Source organism: Phascolarctos cinereus, unplaced genomic scaffold, assembly GCF_003287225.1.
Source record: "Phascolarctos cinereus isolate Bilbo 61053 unplaced genomic scaffold, phaCin_HiC Scaffold_5;HRSCAF=322, whole genome shotgun sequence".
Classification (NCBI taxonomy): domain Eukaryota; kingdom Metazoa; phylum Chordata; class Mammalia; order Diprotodontia; family Phascolarctidae; genus Phascolarctos; species Phascolarctos cinereus.
Window position 1 is genome coordinate 339,381,610 of NW_027555958.1, and position 27,584 is coordinate 339,409,193.

At 38.9% G+C, this 27,584-nt stretch overlaps 1 protein-coding gene across 1 annotated transcript; it reads left to right on the forward strand.

The window, feature by feature from the left end:
• Positions 1 to 870: 870 nt before the first annotated feature.
• Positions 871 to 27,248, forward strand: LGALS8 (galectin 8). Its single transcript, XM_021000398.2, is given in 12 exon segments — positions 871 to 916; positions 3,705 to 3,800; positions 6,682 to 6,772; positions 11,675 to 11,763; positions 12,045 to 12,061; positions 12,064 to 12,254; positions 17,348 to 17,467; positions 18,688 to 18,744; positions 19,646 to 19,675; positions 20,543 to 20,631; positions 22,148 to 22,316; positions 24,287 to 27,248. Coding segments are annotated over 10 exon segments (954 nt in total). The 5' UTR covers positions 871 to 916; positions 3,705 to 3,800; positions 6,682 to 6,730; the 3' UTR covers positions 24,437 to 27,248.
• The last annotated feature ends 336 nt before the right edge of the window (positions 27,249 to 27,584 follow it).

A 27,584-nucleotide genomic window follows, 5' to 3' on the forward strand; every position in this document is an offset into this window, starting at 1 on the left:
TGTAAAACAGGTATCATCACATGCCTACCTGCTGGATTACCATACCTTTTATTACTGAAGTTTGTTGGTTTTCGTTGGGGATGTAAGTAATAAGTTTATACATAAGATCTCATGGAAAGAAAGAAAGAGAGAGACAGAGAGAGAGAAGAGACAGAGACAGAGACAGAGACAGGGAGAGAGGGAGGAAGGAAGGAAAGAAAAAAAGACTTATAGAGTACATAAAAACGGAAGCAAAACATGGAATTTACCAAAGAGAAGACCCCTTCCTCTCCTTGTTGCCACTAATGTCATTGGCTCAACAAATTACCATTCAGCTTTGGATGGACCTGAGATGATTTTAATTGGTTACTATAGCTGATAGATTAGCCTGATGCCCCCTTTAAAGCTCAATTCAAATGCTGCCTCTCACATCGGACCTAGCTGCCCCGGAAGTGACTTTCTTTTTTGACAGTCTTAAAGAATGGCTGTGGCTGAAAAAGTCGTTACCCTGAGGCCAACCTAGAGATTCTGTCTGAGATCCAAACCTAAATATATGTTACTATGATTTATTTAATACTTTGACGTTTACAAAGCAGTGTTTTCCAGTGAGGTAGGTAGTACAAGTATAGTTACTCCAATTTTAAAGATGAAGAAACTGAGGCACAGAAAGAAGGATGAGGTGACTACCAGGAATACACAGCTGGTCAGAGTCAGCCCAAATTCTAGGCCTAACTCTAAGCCAAATATTTTGGTATTTTGTTTTTTAATTGCATCATGCTCTCAAGGACATACCTCCATTTCTCTGACATTGTCTAATATAGGTAACTCTCAAGATTCTTGTCCAGCCCTGAGATTCTCTGATTCTATGACATACAGCTCAAGGTTCTAGAACCTTGTACCTTGAATGCCACTATAGGACTCAAGGGGAGCATATATGGTAGGTTTCTGCACACCAAAACCCAAGAGGGACAGAGTGAGGAACAAGGAAGTTTTTATTTTATTTTTTTATTTTTTGGCTAGGCAATGGAGTTAAGTGATTTGCCCAGGGTCACACAGCTACTAGGTGTCAAATGTCTGAGGTTGGATTTGAACTCAGGTCCTCCTGAATCCAGGGCTGGTGCTCTATCTGCTGCGCCACCTAGCTGCCACTTAATTTTTTATTTTTATTTTATTTTAAGGAACAAGAAAGTTTGGAGAAAGATCTCTTCTTGAGGATTCTTTCCCAGTGGCATCAGACTTGTAGAGAAGATAGGGTGTGTTGCACCTGACCTAGGAAAGATGGATAGAATGAAAGAGACCGAGTCTGGCCAGATTGGAGAGGATTAATCCAGAGAAGCAAGTAAGACCAGTGAAATTCCCAAGAAAGGAACAAAGAGATAAGAAATGTTAAAGGTTGTGGTTTAGCAAGTAAACTGGACCAAGGAAGAGACAGACAGAGACAGAAGGAGAGAAGAGGAAAGGGAGAAAGAGGAAAGAGAGAAAGAAAAGAAAGAAAGCAATACTAGCGTGTGGTAATGTTTCCTTCTTCTAAACTCTTGTGAGTTATTTTCAGTTGAATTCATTTGACAATTAGTCACATACAGCCTTGCAACATCTCTTCTATTGTCTAAATTATTCAAATCTTTCATCATCATTCGATAGTCACATGTTGGAGCCTTGTTTCCCCATCTAAAGGCTAGGTGCCCCTAGAACATAGGCCTTGCCTCTCCCTGGAGCCTTAGAGCACCTAGCACATAAGAGGTAATCAATAAATATTTGCAATTTGAAAGGGGAATGAGAGAATAAAGCAAGGTCCAGGGCCCAGTGGAGAGCCAGATGTGCTAATGAGGGATATTTTGCAGTACTTGTTCTCAGGAATGACAAAAGTACAGATTCAGGGGCTAGCTTGCCTGCCTGATCGCTTGATTCAATCCTGTGTTCCCTCCCCTGAAGTCTTAAGATCATAGATCTTGAGCTGGAAAAGACTTTAAGTTCAACCCCTTCATTTCACAGATGAGGAAAATGAGGCCCAGAGAGATTAGGTGACATCTGGCCCAAAGTCACATCGCTAGTAAATATCTGGGGTTGGATTTGAATCCAGGTCTTTCTGACTCCAAGTTTGGCACTATCCACTAGACAACACTGCTCCCCTCAATTTGCTCCTTTTAAGCCACCATCTTCTCCAGAAAGATTTCCCTTAACCAGCTACCCAGGTGAAAATGATCTGTTCCTCCTTGCACTTTTATCTGAATTTTTCCTTCTCAAAATATCATAGTCATTGTGTATTTAACTACCCTACCTCCCCATCCTAAGCTCCTTGAGAACAGTCTTTGTCATAGCTCTCTTTGTGATTCAGGCTTCTAGCAGAGGGTGCTTTTCTTTCAGCCTCCATGCCAGATGAGCTCTTTGCCTGGCTCCCCCACTCCCTGCTCCCTCCCCTGGCTATGGCATTCCCAGCAGTGACTTTGCAGTTTTCTGGGGTCTCTTTCCACTGGTGTCCTGGAATCCACCGTGTCTCATTTTCATGTTGTTGTTTTTTTTTCTACTAGCTTGTATTTTTGTGCTTGCCTCCTGGCCGAAAGTGATGGTTAAGATTCCGATGCAGTTCTGGGCTGGTGAAAATTATAACAAGACCAGTGACTGCATTTGGATGTAGCAGTCAGTCAGTGAACTGACGTTTATTTAGCTCCTACTATGTGCCAGGCACTGTGCTAAGCGATTGGGATACAAAGAAAGGCAAAACAACAACAACGAAAAGTTATGTAGTAATTAAGAAATTTTTCAAAAGTAGCAATTAAAAGTTCCTTGATGAACGTGGAGAGAACAGTAGACAGCCAGATTGTGAGGGACTGAGAAATGAGTTGAGAGGGTTCCAATTTCAATCCAATATTTTTCCCAGTATGCAGTGTTGCCTCTCAAAGCAACTATCTCGGGCTAGATTCTTTTTAAGCAAAATAATTAGCCTCTGTATACCTGAGTGTAAGTCTATTTTCCTTTTGGAAGCTTTTTAAAATCTTATCTTACAACACTGGAGTGTAAGAGCAGTTAACACAATGTCAAATCGTGGAAAGATAACACTTTAAAATTTATGAATTATGATTTCTTGTTTCTGCTCTAATGACAAGGAGTCCCGAGGGCCACTTCAGTAAAAACAAACAAGCAAAAAAAAAAAAACCCAACCCCAAACCATAAAGACAGACAGACAGATGGACAGACAGATCATTCATTGCCAAGACGTCAGACCTCTGGCACCATCAGTTTGAGATGGCTAAGCAAAGAGAATACGAGCAGGGTTGGTGGCTGGTGCTGCCCAGATCAAAGGGGCCGCTGGCCCTGAGCTGTCTACTGTCCTGGGACTCGGGGGAAGAGGGTGGGCTGGTGCCAGGATGCTAGAGAAGAAGCCGCGATCTCCTTATGCTCTTCTTAGTTTTATCTCCCTTCCACCCCAGCTGCCTCTAGTTAGAGAACAGACCTTGTCCAGTAACAGATTTATTACTATGATGATGATTTTTAGTAACATGTTTCTGCTTCTCCGTTGATATGCCTTTGCTTATTTTGAAACTGCAACTGGCCAGACTTCCAGGAAGCTCAGGTTAGTAGCAGGTCCCTGGCTCACTGGGTTGTGGGCGAAAGTAGGAAAGTCAGCCGACCAGACTTCCTTAGCTCAGCTTCAGGACGATGACGTCAGTGTGGAGGGACGCGTGAACCAGGAACTGGAAGCCGACTCATTTTTGCTCTGCTTTTAGCCTCCCATACACAACTAAGTTATACCTTCAGAAAACAACAGACTTGCTGGACAGACAGGCTTCTGCTGGGATCTCCTGGAAGGTTGAATACCCAGGGTAAGTAGGAAAAGAAATGTATCTTCCTCAGCCATAATGACGGTGCTGTAAGCTATAGGAGAGGTGGCGGAATTTGTACAGGACCAGACCCGTGGACAGAGCCCTCTGACACTGGCAAGGCAGAGTTATGAAAAGCGTTGGAAAGAGGATGTTACTGAAATGCACTATTTATTTGTTTGGGTCTGGCTACCGCTGCTGGAGAGTTCTCCCGGTGCCCGATCCGGTAACAAATTACTTTGCAACGGGTAACTTGGAATGCAGTTCTCCCCGAATTTCTTCTGTCTCTGTTAAGAGGCAACATTTCCAGCACAATCGCACAACCTCCCTCTACCTATTACGAAGTGGGTTTGTTTAGGAAGGAGGTTTTATCTTTTAAGGAAAAACGCTGTCATCAGAGAGAGTAGTGGGGATGGAGAGATGTTGGGAAAGAATCGTCTTCAAAAAGTAAAGATCTGTTTAGGCTGCTCTTGATGGGGAAGTGGGGACCTGGACCCCAAAAAGCCTTAAGACTATCTCTCTGAAAGTAACCCAGTTCCTCCAGCCCCACCCCTTGAGAAAATTTACTCTTGTTGCAGGTCTGACTCTGTAATTCCCTCATCAGGACAGAGACAAGGTACTGGCCCAAGGGGTTTTGCCCCTAGCTGACCCAAGGACTCCTTCTGTCCGCAGATCCCCAAGGTGCATGCCTCTGACAACTCCTTCAATGTCTGATATGCTCCTTACACTTTCCCATACATAACTCCCAAAGATACCTGGACCCTTAGATCATCTGATTGGCTTCCCTGGCATTCCTTTCCCATGCCCCTTTTCTATATAAATTCACTCCCATTAGAGTGCAAGTTTCCCAAAGGGACTTCACCTGCTTCTAATGGCATTATCATAAACTGTCTCTTGATGGAAAGATGGCTTGAGTGTGTGAATTCATTCCAGGCGACTCTGCCTTGGCATTCTTGGGGTCCAGCACCCCTCACCTCTCCCCAAACCTCTTTACTTTTAATCCTTCTCAACTTGGTTTGCGTTGAAATATCATTACACGTAAAACCTCTCCCCAAATCCCCCACCATCTGGTTCTTTCCTGTTTGAGACCAGGGTTCTTTGGGACCAGGGTTCATTGCCCCCAGTCCATGTGTGGTGAAGGGGCCACAGATCTAGAAGGGATCTCAGAAGCCATTTAGTCCAATCCCCCGACCTCCTTTATACAGATAGGAAACTGAAGTTAGGTGACTTGCTCAAGGTCACACAAGCAATGAAACCAGAGGCAAGATTTGAACCCAACTCTTGTGCCAGTGTTTTTTCCCACTGTTCCCTAACTTCTGTAGGAAAGCCAGCATTTGCAGGAATATAACAGTGTTCCCCTACAGCTAGTTTCATGGCAGTTCTCCAGGCTTCCTGTTAATTGCCTTTCTTTTCAAAAGCATATTACAGTTGCTCAGTCACCTTGTGGTTAATTAAAGTAATAATAAAAGATTGAAAGCAATACACAGGGAAGCAGAGTTTCCCTCTCCCGATTTGTCTGAAACCCTACTTATGGCTCTCATCCTATTGAAGGAATGAAGTGGTAGTAATGGCTGTGTTTGGGTCTTCCCTGGGTGATCCACTTAAAATAAGCCTTTCACCAAAAGAAATGTGAATGGAATGTGCCTTTAAGTAGCTCACCGAATCCTTAGCTGTTTCTTTCAATTATGAATGTGGACTTGCAGCTCACTGACCTCTTGTTGAAGATTGTCTTCTGTTCCTGAAAGCTTTCTGAATTTTGCAGAGATCCAAAGCATTCTTCCTGGAAGGACATGGGAGGAAGGGAGGAGGGAACTGGTTTGGTTTTGGTTTTGATTTTTGCCTGTTAAGTTGAGATGTGGAGCAAAGAAAGATTTGCAGTTTTCAGCTGAGAGAAACCAAGCTATGGTTTTGGTTGGTGTATGGAGACATACAGGAAAGAAAAAGAAAAAGAAAAGTTTCTGAAAATAGATTCATGGGAGCTTTAGTTTATTTTTCTGCTAGCGGTCGGTAATTAAGGTTTTCCTGCAGGCAGTACTGTGCATGAAGTTCAAGTGGGTGGGTTTCTCTTGAAAGCCCTGCCTGGGTCTCATGCATCTCATTTAGACCTTGCACTTCCCTGGCCAAAGAACTTGTTTTTATTGGTAAAGAGATAGAAAAACCAGCCAAAACACCCACAGCTTTACCTGATTGGCTTGCTTTTTTTTTTCTCACCTACCCAATTACTGCTTCTGCTAAATGTTCCAGGTAATCAGGGGCTATGGTGTTGTTTAGTATTACATTTCTCTGTTTTTCAAGAGAGTTTATTATTATTTCACTTTATTTTCTTGCTTTTTTAAAAAAAAACAATATGGTTAAAATGAAAATTTAAAACACTTGTGTTGTATGGTGTGTACTGGTTTCCAGCATTTAAATTAGAGGAATTCCATTTGCAAATAAACCAGGTAAGGATTTGGAACAGTTCTTTAATTGTTCTGAGACTTAAATTGCACTGTGTTATATAAGTATGATGAATAATGAGAAGCTTGCATGAAAAATAGCTGTAGATGGAGGAACGTGGTGAATTACATTCATTAGAATGTAAGCTCCATGAGAGTAGAGGTTGTTTCTTTCTTAGTATTTGTCTCTTCAGTGTTTGGCGTGGTGTTTGGCATGTAAGGGCTTGATAAATGTTTGTTGAATGATTGTTTGATTGAATGTTTTCATCTCCGTTTGAGTTTTTTAAATTTTCATTTTAACCATATTGGTTTTTTTTTTTAAAAAAAAAAGCAAGCAAAATAAAGTGAAATAATACATAAAGTGAAAAAATATGCTTCAGTCTGCAAAAAAAAAAAAAAAAAATAAATTTTCATTTTATACTGGGGGAATTCCCCAAGTTTTTCTGTAGGTCAGTGACAGAAGAGAGACCCAGATCAACAATCATTTGGAAAGACAACATGATGCTCTCAAATAATCTACAAAATATCATCCACAATCCGGTAACTGATTTCCTAGAAATTAATTTTTGTTTATGGAGAGAGTACTACTTAATATGGCTATGTTTAGTTTATTTATGAGGATGTGAATGAAATTAGAAATTATCTAATGCCAAGAATTTCACTTTAGGGGCAGCTAGGTGGTGCAGTGGATAGAGTACCGGCCCTGGAGTCAGGAGGACCTTAATTCAAATCCGGCCTCAGACACATGATAGTCACTAGCTGTGTGACCCTGGGCAAGTCACTTAACCCCATCGCCTTGCCAAAAAAAAAAAAGAAAAGAATCTCACTTTATCCAAGAGATATAACTTCTCCCCCCATGTTTTTCATCAGACATTTAGTAAAGAGCAAAATTAGCAATGGTATCAGCTCCTCTCTCCTTCCTCTGTGGAAGTGTATGGTTAACAAACTTGGAGCTGGGAGAGATCTAATCATAGGGTCATAGCTCTATCTAGAGCATCAGAAATCAGCTAGTCTGATCTCATTTTACAGAGGACAGAACTGAGGCCCATTGAAACTAAGTGACTTTCCCAAGGTCACACATATAATAAGCAGTTGAGTCAAGATTTGAGTTCAGGACCTCCCTCCAAATAACAGCAGTCACATCACTGTACCACAGTGAAATGAAAGGTTTTGAGAGAAGAAAGGATATAAATAAAGGGCCTTCCCAAGCCACAGTGGGTTTAATTATCCCCTAAATCATTGGGGAATTGGCTGCGTCATAGATAGATAGATAGATAGATAGATAGATAGATAGATAGATAGATAGATAGAAAGAAAATAGATATAGATAGGCAGAGATAGAGATAAGTAAAATAGGTAGATAGAAAGATAGAGGTAGGTGAAGACAGATGGAGGATAGACAGGTGGAAATAGAGAGATATGTACACAGATGGAGGATAGACAGGTGGAAATAGAGAGATATGTACAGACAGAGAGACAGGCACAGATAACCATATAAATATATAGACAGATAAATAGATATAGAAAGGAAGGATGGAAGGAAGGAAGAAAGAAAGAAAGAAAAGAAAGAAAGCATGTTCAACAGCAAAGCTTCTGAGTTTATGTAATGATGAGACTACTGAGAAATGAGCTGGTTGCCATGTTTTTCAGGCTGAGAGGTGTTTGTGGGCCTGAGAAGAGTCATATTTCTCAGGGTCTTTGCTCTGGAATCTTGAACAAGGGGAAGAGGGTCAGCTCTGGGCATGAGTTCAAGTCTTGCTCCTTTACTCCAAGTGTGACTTTGGCTAAGTCATTATGCCCCTGTTTCTTCATCTGTAAATTTCACAAAAAACAAGTCTGTGCCATAAGGAATGAGGCCATAACTTATACTTTTCTTTTCAGCTGTTGAGTGTGAGAGTTGCTCCTTTCGCACCAGTTTTTTCTGCCTCTGGGAAAAAGCACTGTACAAATAAGAGTGAGCTACTGTATTATTTCTAAATGAAGATACAATAAGAAGGAATCCAATTATAACTATAAGAATGGAGATAAGAATTGGGAAGCTTCATAACTATGATATTAGTAAGAAAATACAGAATGAATTTCATGCATTTTGGAATTGCAAGTCTCAGGGTTTTAGTGTAAAGAGAGAGGATGGGACCATATAATGGCAATAGCTAGCATTGTCATTTGGCAATAGCTAGCATTGTCATTTGATCCTTATAACAACCCTGGGAGTCAGGTGCTATTATTTTCCCCATTTTACAGATGAGGAAACTGAGGCGGAGTTAATTCAACAAGTCAGCAAAAGCTTACTACGTGCCAGGAACCATGCTAAGTGCTGGGAGGCAAACATACTCAGAAAGAAAGACAGCCTCTGTTCTCAAGGAGTTTCCATTCTGATGAGTGAAGACAATCCAGAAAAGAAAGCTGAAAAGAGGTGGAGGTGGGGAGAGTAGATAAGGGTACCTAGCACAGAGGCATGGTAGAGAAAGTCTGGAGTCAAAGGTGTAGTCTAGAGAAGAATGAAGACGTGGTTGGCCTGGGAATCCTCCTTAAAATGGAGTTTCTGAGGAGAACCAGCTAGTCAGAGGAAAAGGCTATCAGGTCAGATGGTACTTTCGATATGAGAAGTAGTTCATGGGTGGTATAACCTTCTTCAGTGAAGAGATTTTGAAGACATGGTAGAGAATGTCCGGAGAGAATTCAGTGACTTGCTCAAGGTCACACAGCTAGAGGGTTAGATGGCTTTCTCAGGGTCATATTTCTAGTAAGTGTCCGAGGCAGGATTTACACTCAGATTTTCCTAACTTCTGGTCCAGTACTCTATCTGCTGCCCCATTGAGCTACCCCAACATGGCATTCTAAATGATTGAATCCCCTTGCAAAGCAAGGAAAATACACTCCAAATTAAAGCCCTAACTTCTGTCCCTCACAGAAAAAAGATCCCATATTTGAATATCAGATCTAATTCATTCAACAAATATTTATTAAGCACCTACTATATGCAAGGGGAGAGCAAGGGTTGGGTTCACCTCAGGCACACACTGGCTAGGTGAGTTTGGGCAACCTCTGAGTGCTATACACAACTGTCTTAAGACTCTCAATTATGGAACAATTACAGACCTCTGACAGAAAGTTTACTCATTGGGAATTTCCTATAGCAATGAAATCGTAGTTCTCCAGAAAGAAATATGTAAAAGGTGTAGAGGCAAGGCAGCATAATCTAGAGAGGAAAGTCAGGAAAACACAAGTCCAAGTTCCAAGCTCTGTAACCCTGGACAAATTACCCAAGCATTTATATCTTAGGCACTCCCTCAGGCACTTATCTTTTAAGATGTTCCTTGAAGCTCTATAAGAATGAACTTAAATAGAACTTTCATAATGGTAGAGGCAGTCTGGAAAGGCTAAGCTGCTTCTAGAAAGGTGGCAAAATCAATAAGTCCAACTCAAAACTAGTGTATCCTGAGTTTTGTGCCATAATGACTCAGTGCAATAAAAGAAAAGCCCAGTGTAGAAGTCACTGGAAAATATCTTTAACAAAAAGATCTCCTTTTTTGCCCCCAAAATAATCTTTCTGTTTTTTAATCAACAATTTCTTTTTCAGGGTCTCTCTAGATAGTATGTGGATTTGATGAAAATCTATCTAGATCTTTTGCTTCTTTCTTTAACCTGTAATCTTTGGGAGATTTCTCTGTTCCACAGTAGGATGAAAGGGCTGAGCAATCTGAAATGAATATCTGAAATAAGAGCCTTGAATCTGATTTATTATTAAATAGTACATTATTGAATGCCCATAATTCACTAAGGTTCTTCCTCTTTCTGGTTTTTAGTTGGCTGTCCTTCTAGAGTCTGAAAGACATAGTGAGGATACCGATAAGTCAGATAATCCATTAGGGTGTTTTGTGATATAGATTTGAAAACATTTGGATTCCTATTTTCATAAATGTATTGTTTCAGATGCATCTAAACAATTCATTAGACAGTACATAATGAATGTTTATACTGTGCTCAGCTAGGTGCTGTAGTGGATAAAATAATTTTTCTCTTTTAATTTTTGTGTTGAGTTTCAAAGTTTTCCTCTTGTACCCCTTATAGTCAACAGACCGTGCAAATTGTAGTCATCATAGAATCCAGAAAACAAAAGGAAAATTGTACATCTGGCTTTTGGGCCTTATTCATTGCACATTTTTCCTATAGGTAGCATCTTAATGGAATTCTAAGAACTATGATGCCAATGAATCAGGTTCATTTTTCTCTCCGTTCAGATTTACTGAAAAGGGTGGAGCAGGCAACAGATTAATTGCTTCAGATCTCAGTCTTGGCATACGTCCCTTATTGTTAGAGGTGTTCACTAAATAACTACAAGGTATATTGTGCGAGGATGGGGCCTTTGAGAGAGTGACATGGTCACTGACCTGTGAAAGTTCCTATGCTGAAGTAGCAAAGAGCCCTCTAAAACTAAAGCCTCAGCCTGTGCTGTAGTTACAATTTTTGTTCCTGAGGTATATTGTTGCCAAACTTGTCTCCTCCCACTATAACACAATTAGATTCTCATTGTTTTAATTTTGCCAAAAAACACAGAGGTCTTTCCTGTCTTTAAAAAAAAAAACTCCTTTTGTTTGACCATGCTACCCCTTTCAGCTACTGAGCATTTCTTTTGTTTAACAGTCTTTTTATTAAGCTCCTGCTGTTTACAAGGCATTGTGCTAGGTTCTGAGGACACAAAGATTTTAAAAAATGGCACTCCTCTTAAGAACCCTTTAGGTGGGAGATACACCCAAGATAAGTATATTACAAAGATGAGAAATGTTGGAACAAAACAGTGTTCTCATGAAGTCTGAGAAGCAGAAGAATGATTTTAGGTATAGGAATCAGAAAAGTCTACAGGGAGAAGGTGGTCCCTATAACCAGCCTTTGGCCATAATCCCAGGCAGGAGAGAATCTTGGTTCAAGCCCATACCTCAAATTGAATGTGACCAGGGGCTGGTTCTATACCTAAGATCAGTCTTGAAAGAAGAAAGGGATTCTGAAAGATAAAGAAAGATGGAGAGGCAGCTAGTTGGCTAAGTGTAGTGCTTTGAGAAGCCAAGAGAGTTTAGAAAAGTTTGGCTACCAGTATCCAGTAGTAGAAGCATAGTTTTTAGAACTGAAATAGACCTTAGATATCACCTATACTCTTGGTTCAGTCCAGGGGTGGGGAACCTGTGACCTTGAGGCCACATGGGGCGCTCTAGGTCCTCAAGTGCGGCCCTTTGACTGAATCTGTGAAGTTTAGATTCAGTCAAAGGGCTGCACGTAGGGACCTAGAGGGCGCCATGTGGCCTCAAGGCTGCAGGTTCCTTACCCCTGGTTCAGTCTGTTGTTTCCCACTTGATATACAGATTTTTGGCAGACACTGATTAATAAAATGATTCATATTAACAAAAGCAAATTGAGAGAAAACTCTGTTTCCTTCTTCCTTAGATGATTCCATATGTTGGTACACATTCTGAGGAGCTGGGGCCTGGGAAGTTGGTTGTCATCCATGGTCATGTGCCCAATGATGCAGACAGGTAACCCAATGGTTAGGGTCCTCTGCCTTGCATATGTTAGATGAGAAAAGACAAGGAAGAAATTGAAGAAGCCTGTGTACTTTTTGGTAATACTGTTTGCTTTCAAAATTCTTTTTTCCTGGATGATGACACGGGGCCAGACGACCAAGCTGGGGTGGGGGGAAAGGGGGTTGGGGGAGGAGGGGAGAGAGGGGTTAAGGAAGCAAAGTACAAGGTTTGAAACTATCTTCTTCTCTTTCTAAAAGACAAAAGGCCTGTCTCTCATGCTCTTCTCCGAATAGGTTCCAGGTGGATTTCCAAGTGGCAGCAGTGTGAAGCCCCGAGCTGATGTAGCCTTCCACTTTAACCCAAGGTTCAAAAGGTCAGGCCACATCGTATGCAACACCCTGATGAAGGAGAAATGGGGATGGGAAGAGATCACCTATGAGATGCCTTTTGAAAAGGGAAAACCTTTTGAGATCAAGATTATGGTACTGAAGGACAAGTTCCAGGTCAGTTTGGGGGAAAGAGAGATTATTTACTTACCTCCAGTAGAGGATCTTCATAGCATCATGGATTTAGAGTTCAAAGCAGCCTTAAAGGTGACCTAGTCCAATGTCCTCATTCTCCAGATAAAGAAAAGGCGACCTTGAGAGGTACAGTGACTTGCCCCCAGTGATACCATAATGTCACAGGCTGGATTTGAACCCAGATTTTTTGACACCCAGTCTAAATAAACTCATAGGGAAGATTTTCATTAAGTTCAGACTGTAACTGAATGAATTTGCTGCTCTAAGCTAGCTTTGGCATATGTTCCCTAAAAGGTTGTTGTGGGTAGATTCTTTTGTTTTCAGCTGACCGAACGCCCAGGGAAGGGTGATTTTGTCAAACATTATATGTTTCAGAGTTGAGGATGGAGGTAGGGAAATGGAATAATTTTATTACATTCTGGACATTAAATTCTGAATCTCTTCAACAGCCTCTTGCAAAGGGGCTCACCCCTAGTTACTAAACATGCTTCTGATTTTGACGTTCATTCTTTTTTATTTTATCTCTTTGCCCATAAAGATTCCCGTCCCCTAAATTCTTTCATTGGAAAAACTTAGAAACTTTTCCTTGAATTTCCTTAAATTAGCCAAAAGTAGATGTATCTCATTGTACATTATTGTCTTTAATGCTATTATTTCCCAATACCACAACCTCTCAGTATAATCCTCCATGGTGGCAAAGAAAAAGAAGCAAAACAAACTAATACCTTGACTATGTCTAAGACCATAGACCTCATTCCCACCTATAGTCCACCACCTCTCTGCTAGGAGAAGGGAGTTGTATTCCATCATCTGTCCTCTGGAGTCAAGATTGCTCAGTACGCTGAGCCAAGTTCTTATGATTGTCTTCCTTTATATTACCATAGTTATTGTGTAAGTTGTGCTCTTGGCTCTTTTTACCTGGTTCTATACCTGATTTCTTTTAGGTGCTGTTTAATTATGGACTGCCTATAATAGTGTGCTAGGCATTTTCATGGATAAGAGTTCTCTTTTTTCTAAGACCTTACCATCTTGGGCAACATAAGTTAATAGCATATTAGGTCTGGAAAGGACCTTAGACATTGTGTGGGCTAATCCTCTCATTTTAAAGCTATGGAAACTAATATATAGAGAGGTAAAGTAAATTAATTTCTAATACTCCCCCTACAATACTCATTTCTAAATGTGTTAAAAACCTACAGGAGTGAAGGGTTGCCCAACCATCCATAGCTTCCCTCCACGGTCTCCAATGCAGTCCAGATGATGCCTGCCAAGTTATGACCTGGATGATTTACAACTTACACATCAAAGGAAAATCTGTTCTTGAGAAGCATTTTATACGTCTTGTACAAAATGAACCAAATCTTTATTCTGCTAATGCATGGCTTCAATAAGCCTTGCAGATATACTGAATGACTTAGCTTAGTGTCACAGAACATTGTGTTAGTAAGGTTGACAGGCTTCGCCCCCATGAATGTGAGGTAGCTTCCCATTGCACAGCCAGAGGTGGTAGTCTTAATCCTAGCCAGCCAGGGATTAACTGTACTTTATTAATCCAGAGAGCTCACTCAGCACACTCCATTACTACTTTTAGGTTCAGTTTTTCCTTTTATTGAAGCTGAACCTGTATCTTTGTAAGTTCTACCCTTTGCTTCCAGCTCTGCCCTCTAGGCCCAAACAGAACAGTTGGATCTCTATTTTATTTCCCTCTTTTTTTTTTGGTGAGGCAATTCGGGTTAAGTGACTTGCTGTGAGTCACACAGCTCGTGAGTGTCATGTGTCTGAGGCTGGATTTGAACTCAGGGCCTCCTGACTCCAGGGCTTGTGCTCTATCCACTATGCCACCACACTGTCCCTGGATCTCTATTTTACATGAATGCCCTTCAAGCAGATCAATCCCTTTTGAAGACACAGCTGCCATCTCTTCTCTTTGCTCATCCAGGCTAAACATTCCCATTTCCTTCAAGTGACCCATATGTGGAATGGACTCAAAGTTCCCTCACAATCCTGGTCTCCTTCCTCTGGACTCATTCCAGTTTGTCAATGTTCCGCCTCAAATGTGATGCTGAAAGCTGAATACACAACAATTTGTGGTCTGCCCAAGGCAAAGTATATGTAACAGAGTGAGCACCTCTCTCATTTTGGATATCATACCTTTGCTAACATAGCTCAAGATTGCATTAGATTGTCTTTTTTGTTTTGGTTTGGTTTTTGGCTTTTGTATCTTACTGCAGACTCACAGTAAACTTGAAATCCATTATCCCTGTGTGTGAAGGGCAAAGCATTTGCAAAGTCATTGATTAGACTTAACTCCTCCAAACAGTATTCTGTTGGCAGCAGATAAATGTATGCTTATGCTGTCTTATAAAGAATATTATTACACTGGATGCGCTATGAAAGTATTTGCCATAGCATTCTATTATAGTTACATCCATTTTATGTGTGTCTGATTCTATGCAAGGGGAATTAGTTATTGAGGTACTGCAATGACCATGTTTATAATATGATGTGTCCCCCAAATTGTGGTATAGTTTTAAATTATAATAGCTTAAATAACTTAAAATTGCACTAAGATTTTTTGCACATGAAGAAGAGAGGGTGGGGAGAGTGAAAAGGGGTGGGGGAGTATTTAAATAGTATTTAAGGTTTCCCAAGTGCTATAGTTTGGCTTTCTCTCTTGATTATAATATCATTTTAATATCATTATAGTAGAGCCTTCACAAAAGTCCTGTCCTCATGTTTTGTCATGTCATGGAAGTGACCCTGAGCTATACTACCTACATTGTAAATAGGTTTGCCAATACCAGTAGAGCTCTGTGTGCCATTCCAGTGACAGACTGTGTCTGTTTTCTGAGGACCCTCTAAGTTTGGTCAGGCCAGTTACCAGTAGGATGGCCAGCCACTAGGTGAGGATGAAGCCATGAACCTATTAAATGAAGAAAGATACAAAATGGCCTTCACTTCTTTATGGCTTTTTTTTTTTTTGCTTCTGGCAGTGCTAGCAGAGGGGGGGGGTGAGAAGAAAGATGATCTGAGAATCACAAAGCTTTTAAACCATCCATCCACACTGTCAGCACACCCTAAATATGAGATCCACGCCCAGTGACAATTAAGTTGATGTGCCAGGTGAGGAGCTGAATCTTGTCAGTATTAGCATTCTTATTACAAATGAAAACAGAAGATTCCCAGCTGAGTGGAAGGAGGGCCCACAGGTTTTCCTTGGAGAGGCAAATGAAGGGGTCAGGAGAATTGTTTTTGCTATGTTTCCAAAGAAAATCATTTTATCATCATTTATGGGACCTGTAAAAATAATCTACACAGCTGTGAAGATTATCTTTTATAAAGTTTTTAAGAAGGAAATAGGAAGACTTGTGCAAATTATATTCTCCACTAGGCCAGATCTTTACAGTCATGTAGTTGAAAGAAATGTGCTTATTGTGTGTTGACATTAGAAAAGTATTTGTTTTGCTAAAGCACAATGACACCTAAAAGCCTTATATTAACATCTTGCAAGATTATCTGAAAGACACAACAATGAAATGACTTTGTTCAATGACTTGATTATTATTATCAAGTAAGGCATAAAACAGGAAGAAGTGTGCCCTCCAAAGATGTTTGCCACTGTTATGGAGGGAGATTCAGGGTAAAGGTCAAGTTAAAGACAGTTTCCTCTGTAGTGAAGTCCTCCAAAATGTTCCTGTTTGCAGATAACATTATTTTGATTTTGAAACATTGAAATGTTGTAGAGCATCCTAAATCAGATTCATAACCACTCAAAAGAGTTCAGAATCAATATCCACACAGATAAAAACTAAGCAAATGAATGGTTATTGTACATATTCAACTTGTACTTGGATAGATATCCCATAGAAGTGTTCCAAGATAGCTGATAAATATTGAACAAAATGGGACCAGAATTGAGTGAGATCATGGGACTACTCATGGGAAATTGCTTCTTTCTGAAACCAAAAAGTAACTTTTTAATACCAATATTCTTCTAGTTGGGTATATATCTGCAAATCATAGGATACCACAGTCTTTGACAAATAAAAATGGCAGACCACCCAAAGGAAAATGGAGAGACACATAAGTAGACTACAACATATTATATTACCAATGGAGGATATATATAAAAGGTAGCATAAAATCTATCATCAAAAAGATGTATGACTTAAAAAGGAGGTGTGCTAGTAATGAAGTGAGGGTGAGAAACAATGGATGGACAGTCTTGTGTGCTGCATCGGTACTAACTTAAATTCAGGAGAAATAGGAGACCAATTGCACATTGGATAGACCTTCTCTGGATAAATTATGAGAGGACATGGATAAGAATCACACAGGATGAGTTGCCATCTGTATACAGTAATGAAATTAAATGTCTCCTGGAGTAAGAAGATCTCTACCTAACATGGTGCAGCATTAAAGTGAAATTCTAGCATAGTGCCTACCACATACTAAAAGCTTGATAAATATGAGCTAAGTGACTAATAATGTAGGCAAAGTTTAGAGGAAATATGATTTTTAGTCATATCATGGTCCAACATATTGTGAGATCAAAGAAGAAAGAATTGAGGGATAATATGGTGCAGTGAAAAGTCTATTCAACTTGGAGCGTGGGACTTGGTGTCATTGAAATTGAGTTCAAATCCTGACTCTGCCATTTACAACCTTGGGCATGTCACCTAACATCTCAGGGCCTCATCTGTAAAATGATGGGATTGGACTAGATAACCTCTAAAATCCTTTCCAGGGGGCAGCTATGTGGCGCCATGGTTAGAGCTCCAGCCTTGGAGTCAGGAGGACCTGAGTTCAAATGTGGCCTCAGACACTTGATATTCCTAGCTATGTGACCCTGGGCAAGCCACTTAACCCTGATTACCTCACCAAAAAGCAAAAAAAAAAAAAAACTTCCAGCTCTAGTTATACTATCATAATGAAATTGATTCCAAGATTAGAGATTAAAACTAGAATACTAAGTTAAGTATCCAGGAGTTTGAGATTTTAAATTAATTAAATTAAAGTTAAATTTTAAAGCCTTTAGATTGCAGTTTATTTCTAGTTTTCTGCTATCTTCATAGGTGGCTGTGAATGGAAAGCATCTATTGATCTACAAACACAGAATTGAACCAGAGAAAATAGATACCCTGGGAATTTATGGCAAAGTACAGATTGTGTCAATTGGGTTTCACAGTAACTTGGTAAGTACCCCCGCGTAGCTTTATGTTCTCTTAGAATTGCTTTTCTAATAGTACTGTTCACCTTTAGAAACCAGGATCTTATAGTACAGGAATTCTTCACCAAATATCCGTGAACCTAAGTTTTGGGGTTGTTGTTTTTTTAAGGGAGATAGATAAGTAGGTAGATAGATGAAGAGATAGCTAGATAACTACATTTCAGTATACATAATTGATTTCCTTGGCGTAATTCACTGTATTTTATTTCATACATTTATAAACATTAATCTGAAAAGGAGTCCATAGGTTTTACCAGGCTGTCAAAGTGGTCCATGACAAAAAAAAGGTTAAGAACCCTTCATCTTCTAGTGAGATCGAGCTAGTGCTGGTCAGGAAATATCACCGTGAGTATATTGCTCACTTTCTGGGGAGTTAATTCAGATTCCCAGAGGACCATTTAATAAACCTGGTTTTATTTGGGCCTTTATAATGTATACTATCTCAGACCTGGAATTTTTTATTTTTTGAGGTGAGCTCAGGAATTTATTCTTAGCCATACCTGATCCCATTAGCTAAAATGATGTGTCCTTCAGATTTTTCATGTATTACTCTGTCTGAATCTCCTTTGCCTTTATCACACTTTTTTATTATACTTATTTGTGTATATGTTATATACCTTTTCTCTTTCCACCCTCAACTAGATTGGAAGCTCTTTTAGGGAAGGTACTGTGTAATTTTTTGTCTTTGCATCTTTAGCACTTAGCACAGTGCTTTGTATACAGCAGACAGTTAATTAATGTTTGTTGAATTCAGGTAGCTAACTTAGGGCCATATGGATTTGGCCTTCAATTTTTAACTTCATCACTGTGGTATTTACCATGCCACAGAAATGAATAGTTTCTGGAAAAAGTGCTTCATCCCAAAGATGAAGAATCGATTCCAGGGAGAATGTCAGTGGTAAGATGAAACCCAAGACCTTTTTTTTTTCCCCCACTTCCTTTTCAGTTTCATAGATGGAGGAAGCACAAAATATTTTAAAATGTCTCTCTTGGCGTTACATTAAAGTACAGATAAATGGCTGTCTCTTGTCCTCTTTTATCGTTCTGGGAGGAAAAAAAATCACCGTTTGACATCAACTAATGAATTCCATTTGTACTTTAAGAGTATGTAATTCCTTAAGCAGACCAAATTAAGAAAGAATGTTTTGAAGTGTCAGAAAATTTAATCCTTAATCTGTTCTTCAGTCTTTACAAGGAGCCCAAGCAACTTCTCTGGGAATGCTAAAGACAAATTCAGGAAATGTAAGTAGGAAAAAATCACCATGGTGGTCAAAGTTCTTTAGGTCACTTTGTAAATAAGATGCAGGGCATTTATTTTTATAATTGTATCTCAAATATGAGACCACAAGGGCAAATGAATAAAAATAAAGAGAAACACTTTGTATTTCTAGAGTTCCAAGTTCAGGCAGAAGCTTAGGCTAGTAATGAAAGGATCATCTTTCATAGGAAGATATAACTCTTTCACAGCTATTAGGAAACACATTACATCAGCTGCTTAAAGTTAGAACACTGGCCAGATGAAGTTATCAGATTAATAGCTACAATAATAATAATAGGTGACATTTATATAGCTCTTTCAGGGTGGGTTAGGGTTAGCACTTCTATAAACATTATCTCATTTACAGTTGATAACATCCCAGAAGAGATTTAATAAACCTAAACAGCTGGAGATAGTTTGAGCATAATCATTTTGGGGTTGTTTATGTGCTCACGGTGAGGGTCTTGTTGACTTCAGCACATTTATATCTCATAAATAGTCATATGATTCTGAGAACTCTCTGGATAGATAGAAAAGGGAATTAAAAAAAAGTATTAAGTACTTACAACATTCCAGGGACAGAAATGTGTAAAGTTCACATATAATTCTGTGAGAAAATATTATAACATCATGACATGTAAAAGACCAAGAAAAGCCATCCACTGATATAGTGAATTATCATTCTAAATGACTAGCTTTTTATATTCTGGATGAATCTTAAATTTATATCACCTGTCACAAAACATGTGACATTTGGATTCAAGATATCACAATCCTCTCCAATCACATATTAGTAGAAACAATTACAGGATCAGACTTTACCCAGATTCTAAAACAGAATCCTTTCCTGTTGTCCTTATTCAACGTTATTTCTTTCTCTTCTAGCAGATGCAAACATCTGAGGTGTCACAATTTGTAAGTACTTTTTACTTCTAGATGAACGTCAAAACTATTTATACAGTGGCTTAGAAATCAGTAATGCAATTGGCAAATTCATTTAACCCTATTTTACTCCAGAAACTTCTCCACAAAACCTCAAGAGATAATGGATGATAACTGTAGCAGCTGCAGCAGCACAAAGAGCCATAGTCACCATAAATGTTCCAGGGTTGAATGTCAATTTATAATACTTGCTTATCTATCATACGTTTGTTTACCTCCCTGCTACTGAAATGCTGTTTACCAATCCTGAATGAATGGGATAAAGGCCAAAATAAATTTTATATTCTTTATAATAAATCATACAAATCCCTTACTGCAGCAGAAGCTGAATGCAACCATTTCCCATTCATTTGCAGCATATAAACTTCAAAGCTATCATTACATCAAGTTTTTAAAAATATACAGGGGAATAATTAGCACAGAAAGAAGTCATATACATTTCCTAATGCACTTCCCCATTGAGAAGCCTGCAGTGTTAGGCAGAATGTTGTTGTTCAGTTGTTTCAGTCTTGTCTGACTCTTCATGACCTCATTTGGGTTTTTCTTGGCAAAGATACTAGAGTGCTTTGCCATTTCCTTCTCTAGCTCATTTTTATAGAGAAAGAACTGAAGCAATCAAGGTTAAGTGACTCGCTGAGGGTCACATAGCTTACAGAATACTGAACTGAGACAACCAGTATAAGCAGTTCAGTTTGAGTCAGTTTCATGTCATGGAGCTGATAATCTGGGGGCACTAGTGATGCCCCCCCAATACAGTAATATAACTGGTTCATTTTGCCCATGTGTAACCTGCTTTCTCAAGCTCATACAGATCAGCTGAAGATGGTTCTTTTTTTTTAGACACTTCCTTATGTTGCAAGATTGAACTCTGCACTGAGCCGTGGACGAACCATTGTCATCAGAGGAGAAGTGAAGAAAAATCCAAAGGGGTGGGTAACACTAAACCAGCATTCCTAAAATATTGTAACTTTTTTGCCTTTGTACAGCTCAGATAACAGTTTAAAGCAGAGTAGTATTTTGGATTTGTGATCTCATCAATGTGTATATTTCCTCCAACAATACTCCCTTGAGCGGGGGGAAATCGTACTCATCCATGCCCACTCGTACTGTATGGTCATGCTTTCCCAACAGTGTGAGTATACCAACAAATGTTTATTAAACCTTATTTGGGTCTAGAACTCAGAAGAGATGTCAGGGTTGAAGAAGATTTGGGAATCATCTTCATGGAGGATGTAGGTGTGAATGAAATTGTGTAGAGAAGGGAGAGAAGAGGACCAAGGAGAGAACTTGTTGGAACACCCACAGGAGAGGGACTATATTTAGCAAGGGTAACTATTATCTCCTTTTTATATGACGAGATTGAAGCACAAAGAAATTAAGTAATTTACTCAAGATCACACAGCTGGCCAATGCAAAGCCAGGAACTAGAACTTGGATCCTAGCCTAGACAGCATGAAATGGACACTGGACAAGGAATCAGAGATTTAGGTTCTAATGTGACTCAGCCACTGACTTGGCTTTGTGACTTTGGAAGAGTCACCTTTTAGGAATAAGTAGGAGGAAAGGGCAACTAAGAGGCACAATGGATAGAGCACTGGCCCTGGAGTCAGGAGGACCTGAGTTCAAATCCAGCCTCAGACACTTACTAGTTATATGACCCTGGGCAAGTCACTTAACCCCGACTGCCTCCAAAACAATTTAGGTAGGAGGTCATTATAGTAATCCAGATTTGAAAAGGAAACTAGGGGTGGCTGAGGTGGGAATGTAGAAGAGAGGCTGAGGGGCAGCTAGATGGCACAGTGGATAGAGCCCGGCCCTGAAGTCAGGAGGACCTGAGTTCAAATCCGGCCTCAGACCAAACACTTGATGTTTACTAGCTGTGTGACCCTGGGTAAGTCATTTAACCCCAACTGCCTAAAAAAAAAAGAGAGAGGCTGGATGTGAGAGAAATTGCCACAGTAGAATCTATAGGATTTAGCAACTGACTGGCTATAGAGAGGTGAGCGAGAGTAAAGAATCAAAGGTGACTCTAAGTCATGAGCCCAGGAAGCTGGGAGGATACTGGTGCCTTTAATAGGAATTAAGGGGTTAGGTTTTAGAGAGAAGAAAGAGTTTGGTTTAGAGCTCAGCTAGTTAGAGGCTTCTGTAGAACACAATGTTAAGACCTAGTTCTATCCTACACCAAGGTCCCATGCATCAAAACTGCCTTATTAAAACATCTAGCATATAAAGTGGAAATAGTTTTACATGATTTCTGTGTAGAATGGGGCACTGTATTTCTTGCCTTCTCAGTGGGTTGGGGAGGAGATGGGGAAGGGAAGGAGAGAATCTGGAACTAAAAATAAAAAATGTTTACATTAAAAAATAAAATTTTAAAAAATCTGGCATATACTGACACCTTCCAGTATTTATTGACTTGGGCTTTTTGTGTGTGTGTGCTTTTAGAAGCTTTACTATTGACCTAATGGCATCCAGTACAAAGGATATAGCACTGCATTTGAACCCCCGGCTAAGTGCTAAAGCATTTGTAAGAAATTCTTTTCTCTGTGAGAGCTGGGGAGAAGAAGAAAGAAGCATTACACACTTTCCATTCAGCCCAGGGATGTATTTTGAGGTAAGACAATCATGTAAATGGGATGATGGGTATAGGAACTATTCACAACAGGCTCCATTTAAATTGATGTTTGGAGGCTCAGTTAAGCAGGGGTAAAGGGGAATCTGTTTTCAATACTCTTAATATACAAAGATAGCCAGTTGGCTGACCCATTAGAATTCATTCAACAACATCAAAATTTATGTCCTTGAAAGTAGCTGTCACAAATTACCTAGGCAGCACTATACTAGTGAATGGTGATTTTAAATGCACAAGTGATGTCAAGAATTGGAAAAGCCATCAGGATACTGAATTTACAAACAGAAAGATACCAAAGTTGTTATTACTACATACCATTAGGCAACATAGGAGATTATGCTAAAGGACTTGCATAGTTTGAACTAGTAGCCCCTTCCCTCAAAATGTTTACAATCCATCAAAAACAAATTGAATAGAATATATATTTGTGAACTACATATAGTTTCAAAATTATATAAATTAGCACCAAAGTATGCTATGAAGTTTAATTCAACTGCATGCAATAGAATAAGAAAATAGAAGAATACACCCAGAAAAGCTCACCCCAAGATGACAAAAAAGCATCAAAAACTAAATCCACCAAGGAAGAAAAAGTTAAAAAGCAATATTCAAAAGATGCCAAACAAGAAAAGCTAGCTAACAAGGAGGAAAAGTCAAAAAAGACTAATGAAAATAGTAAGCCAGCTGATGCAAAGCCAGAAAAAAGAAAAAGAAAAGCTGAAGAAAAGGGTGCAAAGAACATGAGATTTTGTCATTGAAAAACTCTAAACCAGAAGTTGCCGAAATGATGAAGCCATCACCAAAGCGCAAAATTGAGCCAGATGTTGAGAAAACAGATAGGACCCCAGAAAAAGACAAAGGTGTATTAACTGCCCCAGCCAAAAAGATAACGCTCAACAGAGAAACAGGGAAAAAAATTGGAAGTGGAGAAAATCTGCCCAATGCAAAAGAACTCACTGAAAAATTGGAGCCAACATCCAGTAACATTAAACAAGAAAAGAAAAAGGAAATAGAAGAAGCTGGCTTTATCATGGATGATACCCTGGAAGACATCGATTTTAAGTTGGGTTCAAATGAAAAACATGCAATGGTGAAGAATATAGGATTGGTTGTTTTAGATCTAGGAGGACAGCTAGAGCAAATGACAAGAGGTTGGGAAGAAAAACATGTGAGATGATACCATTTTTGTCTGTTTAAAGAGAAGGGAGTAAGAATGGGTGAATTAAGACCATCGAAATTGGTAGGGTAAAGCCAAGCTGGCTGGGTGCCCTAGAAGGAGTTGACACTTGATGCAATTGGTGTTATGAGGTTAACTCAGCGTGTTTGGGGAAAGGCTAGATGAAATCAGGGAATGGTACAAGAAGATTATGGCGCACATCATGCATTCACCAAAACCTATTTGAGGGGTTTTCATTGTCTCATAGCAATATAGAGTGCTATAAATATAAACAGAGTTGCTATAAATAAATATGACTTTTGCCTAAGGTCACATAATGACATAGCTATGATGAGTACTCAAACATCTTGTCTCTCAGGCCATTACTTGGATTGACTTTATTGAAAAGGATGCAAGGGCTTAGCAGCTTTTCTTTTACAGAAAGAATCTTCATCCTTTTTGTGATAAGCTCTGTGATACCCTATGATAGGGGAAGTAAAACAATTCCCAGGTGATAAGGGATGAGGGTACATACAGAGAGTGCTGACAATGAAGACCCTGAGTTCCAGGGAGTATAGTGGAATACCATTCCCCTTACTGCTGAAAATCCCAGAAAACCAGGGAGAGGCCTTTGTAGTAGCCATACCAAACTTAGAGATAAGCCAATTGCTTCCAAAAACCTTAGCAGGGGCCCATCCAACTGAATCAGAATGCTCTTGACTCTGCTGAAGTTATTATTGTTATTACTCTTAAATTAAGAGAAGCACCTACATTTCCTCTTTTTCTTATGTTTCAGATGATCATTTACTGTTCCACTAACGAATACAAAGTTGCCATAAATGGAGTCCACATCTTGGAATACAAATATAGATATAAGGAGCTTGACAAGATTGACACTCTGACGATCAATGGAGACATTGATTTATTAGATATAAGGAGCTGGTAGTTGGTGCCACGAGAACAGAATCAAAACATGGTTTATGTAGTAGGGGCCTCAACATTGTATATGTAGACTTCCTCTCTGTTGTCCATTTTCCTTATTTTGTCAAGTTACTTTTCATAATATAAAAACTGAAAAGGGTATTTTGAAGAGTCATCACTAAAACACAACTTAGACTGGAACAGGGAGAAGACATCTGTGGCACAGGGGACCTTATAGCCACTACTGGTGTTATTCTGACTCACTCCCCACCACAGGTTCCTCTTTTCCCTCTTTCTTTTTCCCACTTGCCCACCTCCTCCCTCCTTTCTTCCCTTTTCTTTGGGCATTGTTTAACTGTACTGGGGCAATCAGGGTTAAAAAAAAGGATTACTAAATTCTATTCTAAAGGAATCCAAAACCCAGTCTAAGCTGGACTATATTTATAGGATCTGACTTAAAAGTTGCTAATAATGTGATGCTCTAGTTTTGGCTTACCATGAGGCATATAGAATACACTTAACAGCCGACTGTACCAAAAAAAAAAAAAGAAGAAAGAGAAAGAATAAAGCATGACTTGTAGCTAATTCCTTTGTCATAATACCCATTTAGATTGTACAGTAGCCTTAAACAATTCATCCATTACATAGACAAGTATGCATAATGAATCTCCTGAAGTGGTCAATTTATCTGAATTCTTACATATATTCATTGGGCTAGAGCTGATGACTATATTTTACATAGTTATAACTTTGAAGAGTATGAGTTCAAATGCATGTGACCATGTTAGGGGATTCATTATTCAGACTAATCAGGGACTAGCTGTGGTACTTTTAACTATTCACTGCAGTAAATGAGCCAAATTAAAAAACAACAGCAACAACTAATTGGTTTTGAATCTGGATTGCAGTTGTATCTACATGGTACAGAAAAAAAGAAATAGGCTCGGGGTGGTTATCTTGTGTATGAGCAAATGCTAATTTCTGAAAGATCTGCACTTTAAAGATGTGAATGATCTTTCATTCACTTTCTTTTTAAGTCTCTGTGGACCCTGTGCTAAAATAACTTAGAGTACACACCCAGGAACTTATAATGACTCCATAGTAAAATTGCAAGTCTACGTGAATTTTATTTTTAATAGTTTTAGGTGGGGTAAAATGAGGGTGCCATGTACTATCAAGATGAGTTTTCCTACATCTTGAGCATATATGCCATCTTGAATATTGATACAGTAGATGTTATTAGAAAATACAATACTGAATTTTGAGAAAAGACAGCATGGTAGAAATGATGGACTTGTTTGCATGAGCTTTTCACCACTCAAAGTCTTACCCCATCATGTCATTAATAACTGAGATCCGAACATTACTCTACATAATGTGATTAAGATGAAACTTCCATTAGTAAGTCAAAGTGCTTTACATTTCTATCTTCAGTACTGTCCCTGAAAGCTGGCTAACTGTGGAAATTCAATGTAACCAACTCACTATAAGTCAAATTATGTAGCAAATTTCAAGGAGGTACCCAGATCATTTTGTTCTATTGAATTTTGCTGAAATGAACCATCTACTGGGTCTTGGAAATGTTTTCATTATGGTGAAATTTTTATAATAATATAATGTGAGAGCAGATCTACATTTATATTTTTAAAGAGAATATTTGACATTTTCATTTTGCAAATACTTAGGGCAGAAACAGCTAGTCCAAATGTTTGGGGTTTTTTTTTCCCTTTCAATCTCTTTTTCTCTTTAATGTAACTATAAACTATTTCTTCAGTATTAATATTTATTTGATGAAATGCTTTGGTGCAGAGACACCAGTGAAATGGCACTTTCAAGGGTTTTCAGGTCCCCCTGTTGACCTTTCTGGGCAAAGTAGCAAAAGCTCAACTTTCCCCTCAAACTTTTCCCTCACTAAATAAGGGCTAAGGTTCTATAGAAACAATTGGCTGGTAGTAATAATACAAGAGATCTAGTTATATTGAATGTTAGTAGCAAAGATCACCTATATGGAGCAACTAGATAATTCTCAGTTCAGAGGTTATGGAGATGGAATAGTTTTTATAGTGTGCATTATAAAATCCTCAATAATTCCTATAGGAAATTTGTGTGTATACATATATATGTACATGTATGTACTCACACATATATACATATATTATATATATATATATTAATTAATGATCTTGAAAAATCTGTAAGCAGCGAGCTGTAGCTGAAGCTTGAAAATGAACCTTTCATTTCCTTTGTTAAAAGATTGTAACTAACAATGATTTAATGAAATGCAAACCATAAGTCCTTTAATGCTATGGGTAAGTTAGATTTTATATAAAATATCTATATTCCATATAATTCTTAAGATAGCTTCTTGAAAGAAAATATTACCATGGCTAACATGTTTAATTCGTATAAGGTCTATCACTTCTAGGTCATATTAGAATATCAGAGTCCTAGAAAACCACTGAAATTGATTTTCTCTCTCATAGGCAATTCTTGATCATCAATCTATGGAACTCTCTGGCAAATTTGTAATCCCAACTTGGCTTCCTCATGGACCTTAACATGTTTCTTAATCACTTTTTTCAATGTGTGCTCAACACATTTTCATTCACCTCAATAAAATAAGATTGGGGTGCCAGAATGCTAAAAAAACCCCAAAAACAAAAAACTCCACAGCCAAATGGAAGAAATTGTTGGCCTTTCTGTTGTTGTTTTTGTTGTTGTTGTTGTATGCCACACTTCCCTTCTACTGGCACAGATAACTGAAAGTTGACTGTAAAATTTCAAAATAACAAATAAGTATTATCTTAATAAATGCTTGTTTCATTTTTTCATTTCAAGTCCAGCATTCTGTGTCTATGACTGGCCTACATATATCTGAGGAATCTGGGTATGCCCTCTCATGATGTAAGAGGATTACCTTCTATCAGCTCTGCTAAGAAAACAATAGATTCAGGAAAAAGGATGAGGTAGCGTTCCTTTATCTGTAAGACAGAAATCAAGGCAGCAAATCGAACCTAAAATGAAGAAAACACTAGACAGACAGACAGACAGACACACACACACACACGCACACACACACACACACGCACACCCTATGCACAGTGCTGAAAGAGGAGGTAGCATCTGAGCTTGGAATCCTAAACTTGGGAACTTCATGATACTTACAAGTAGTA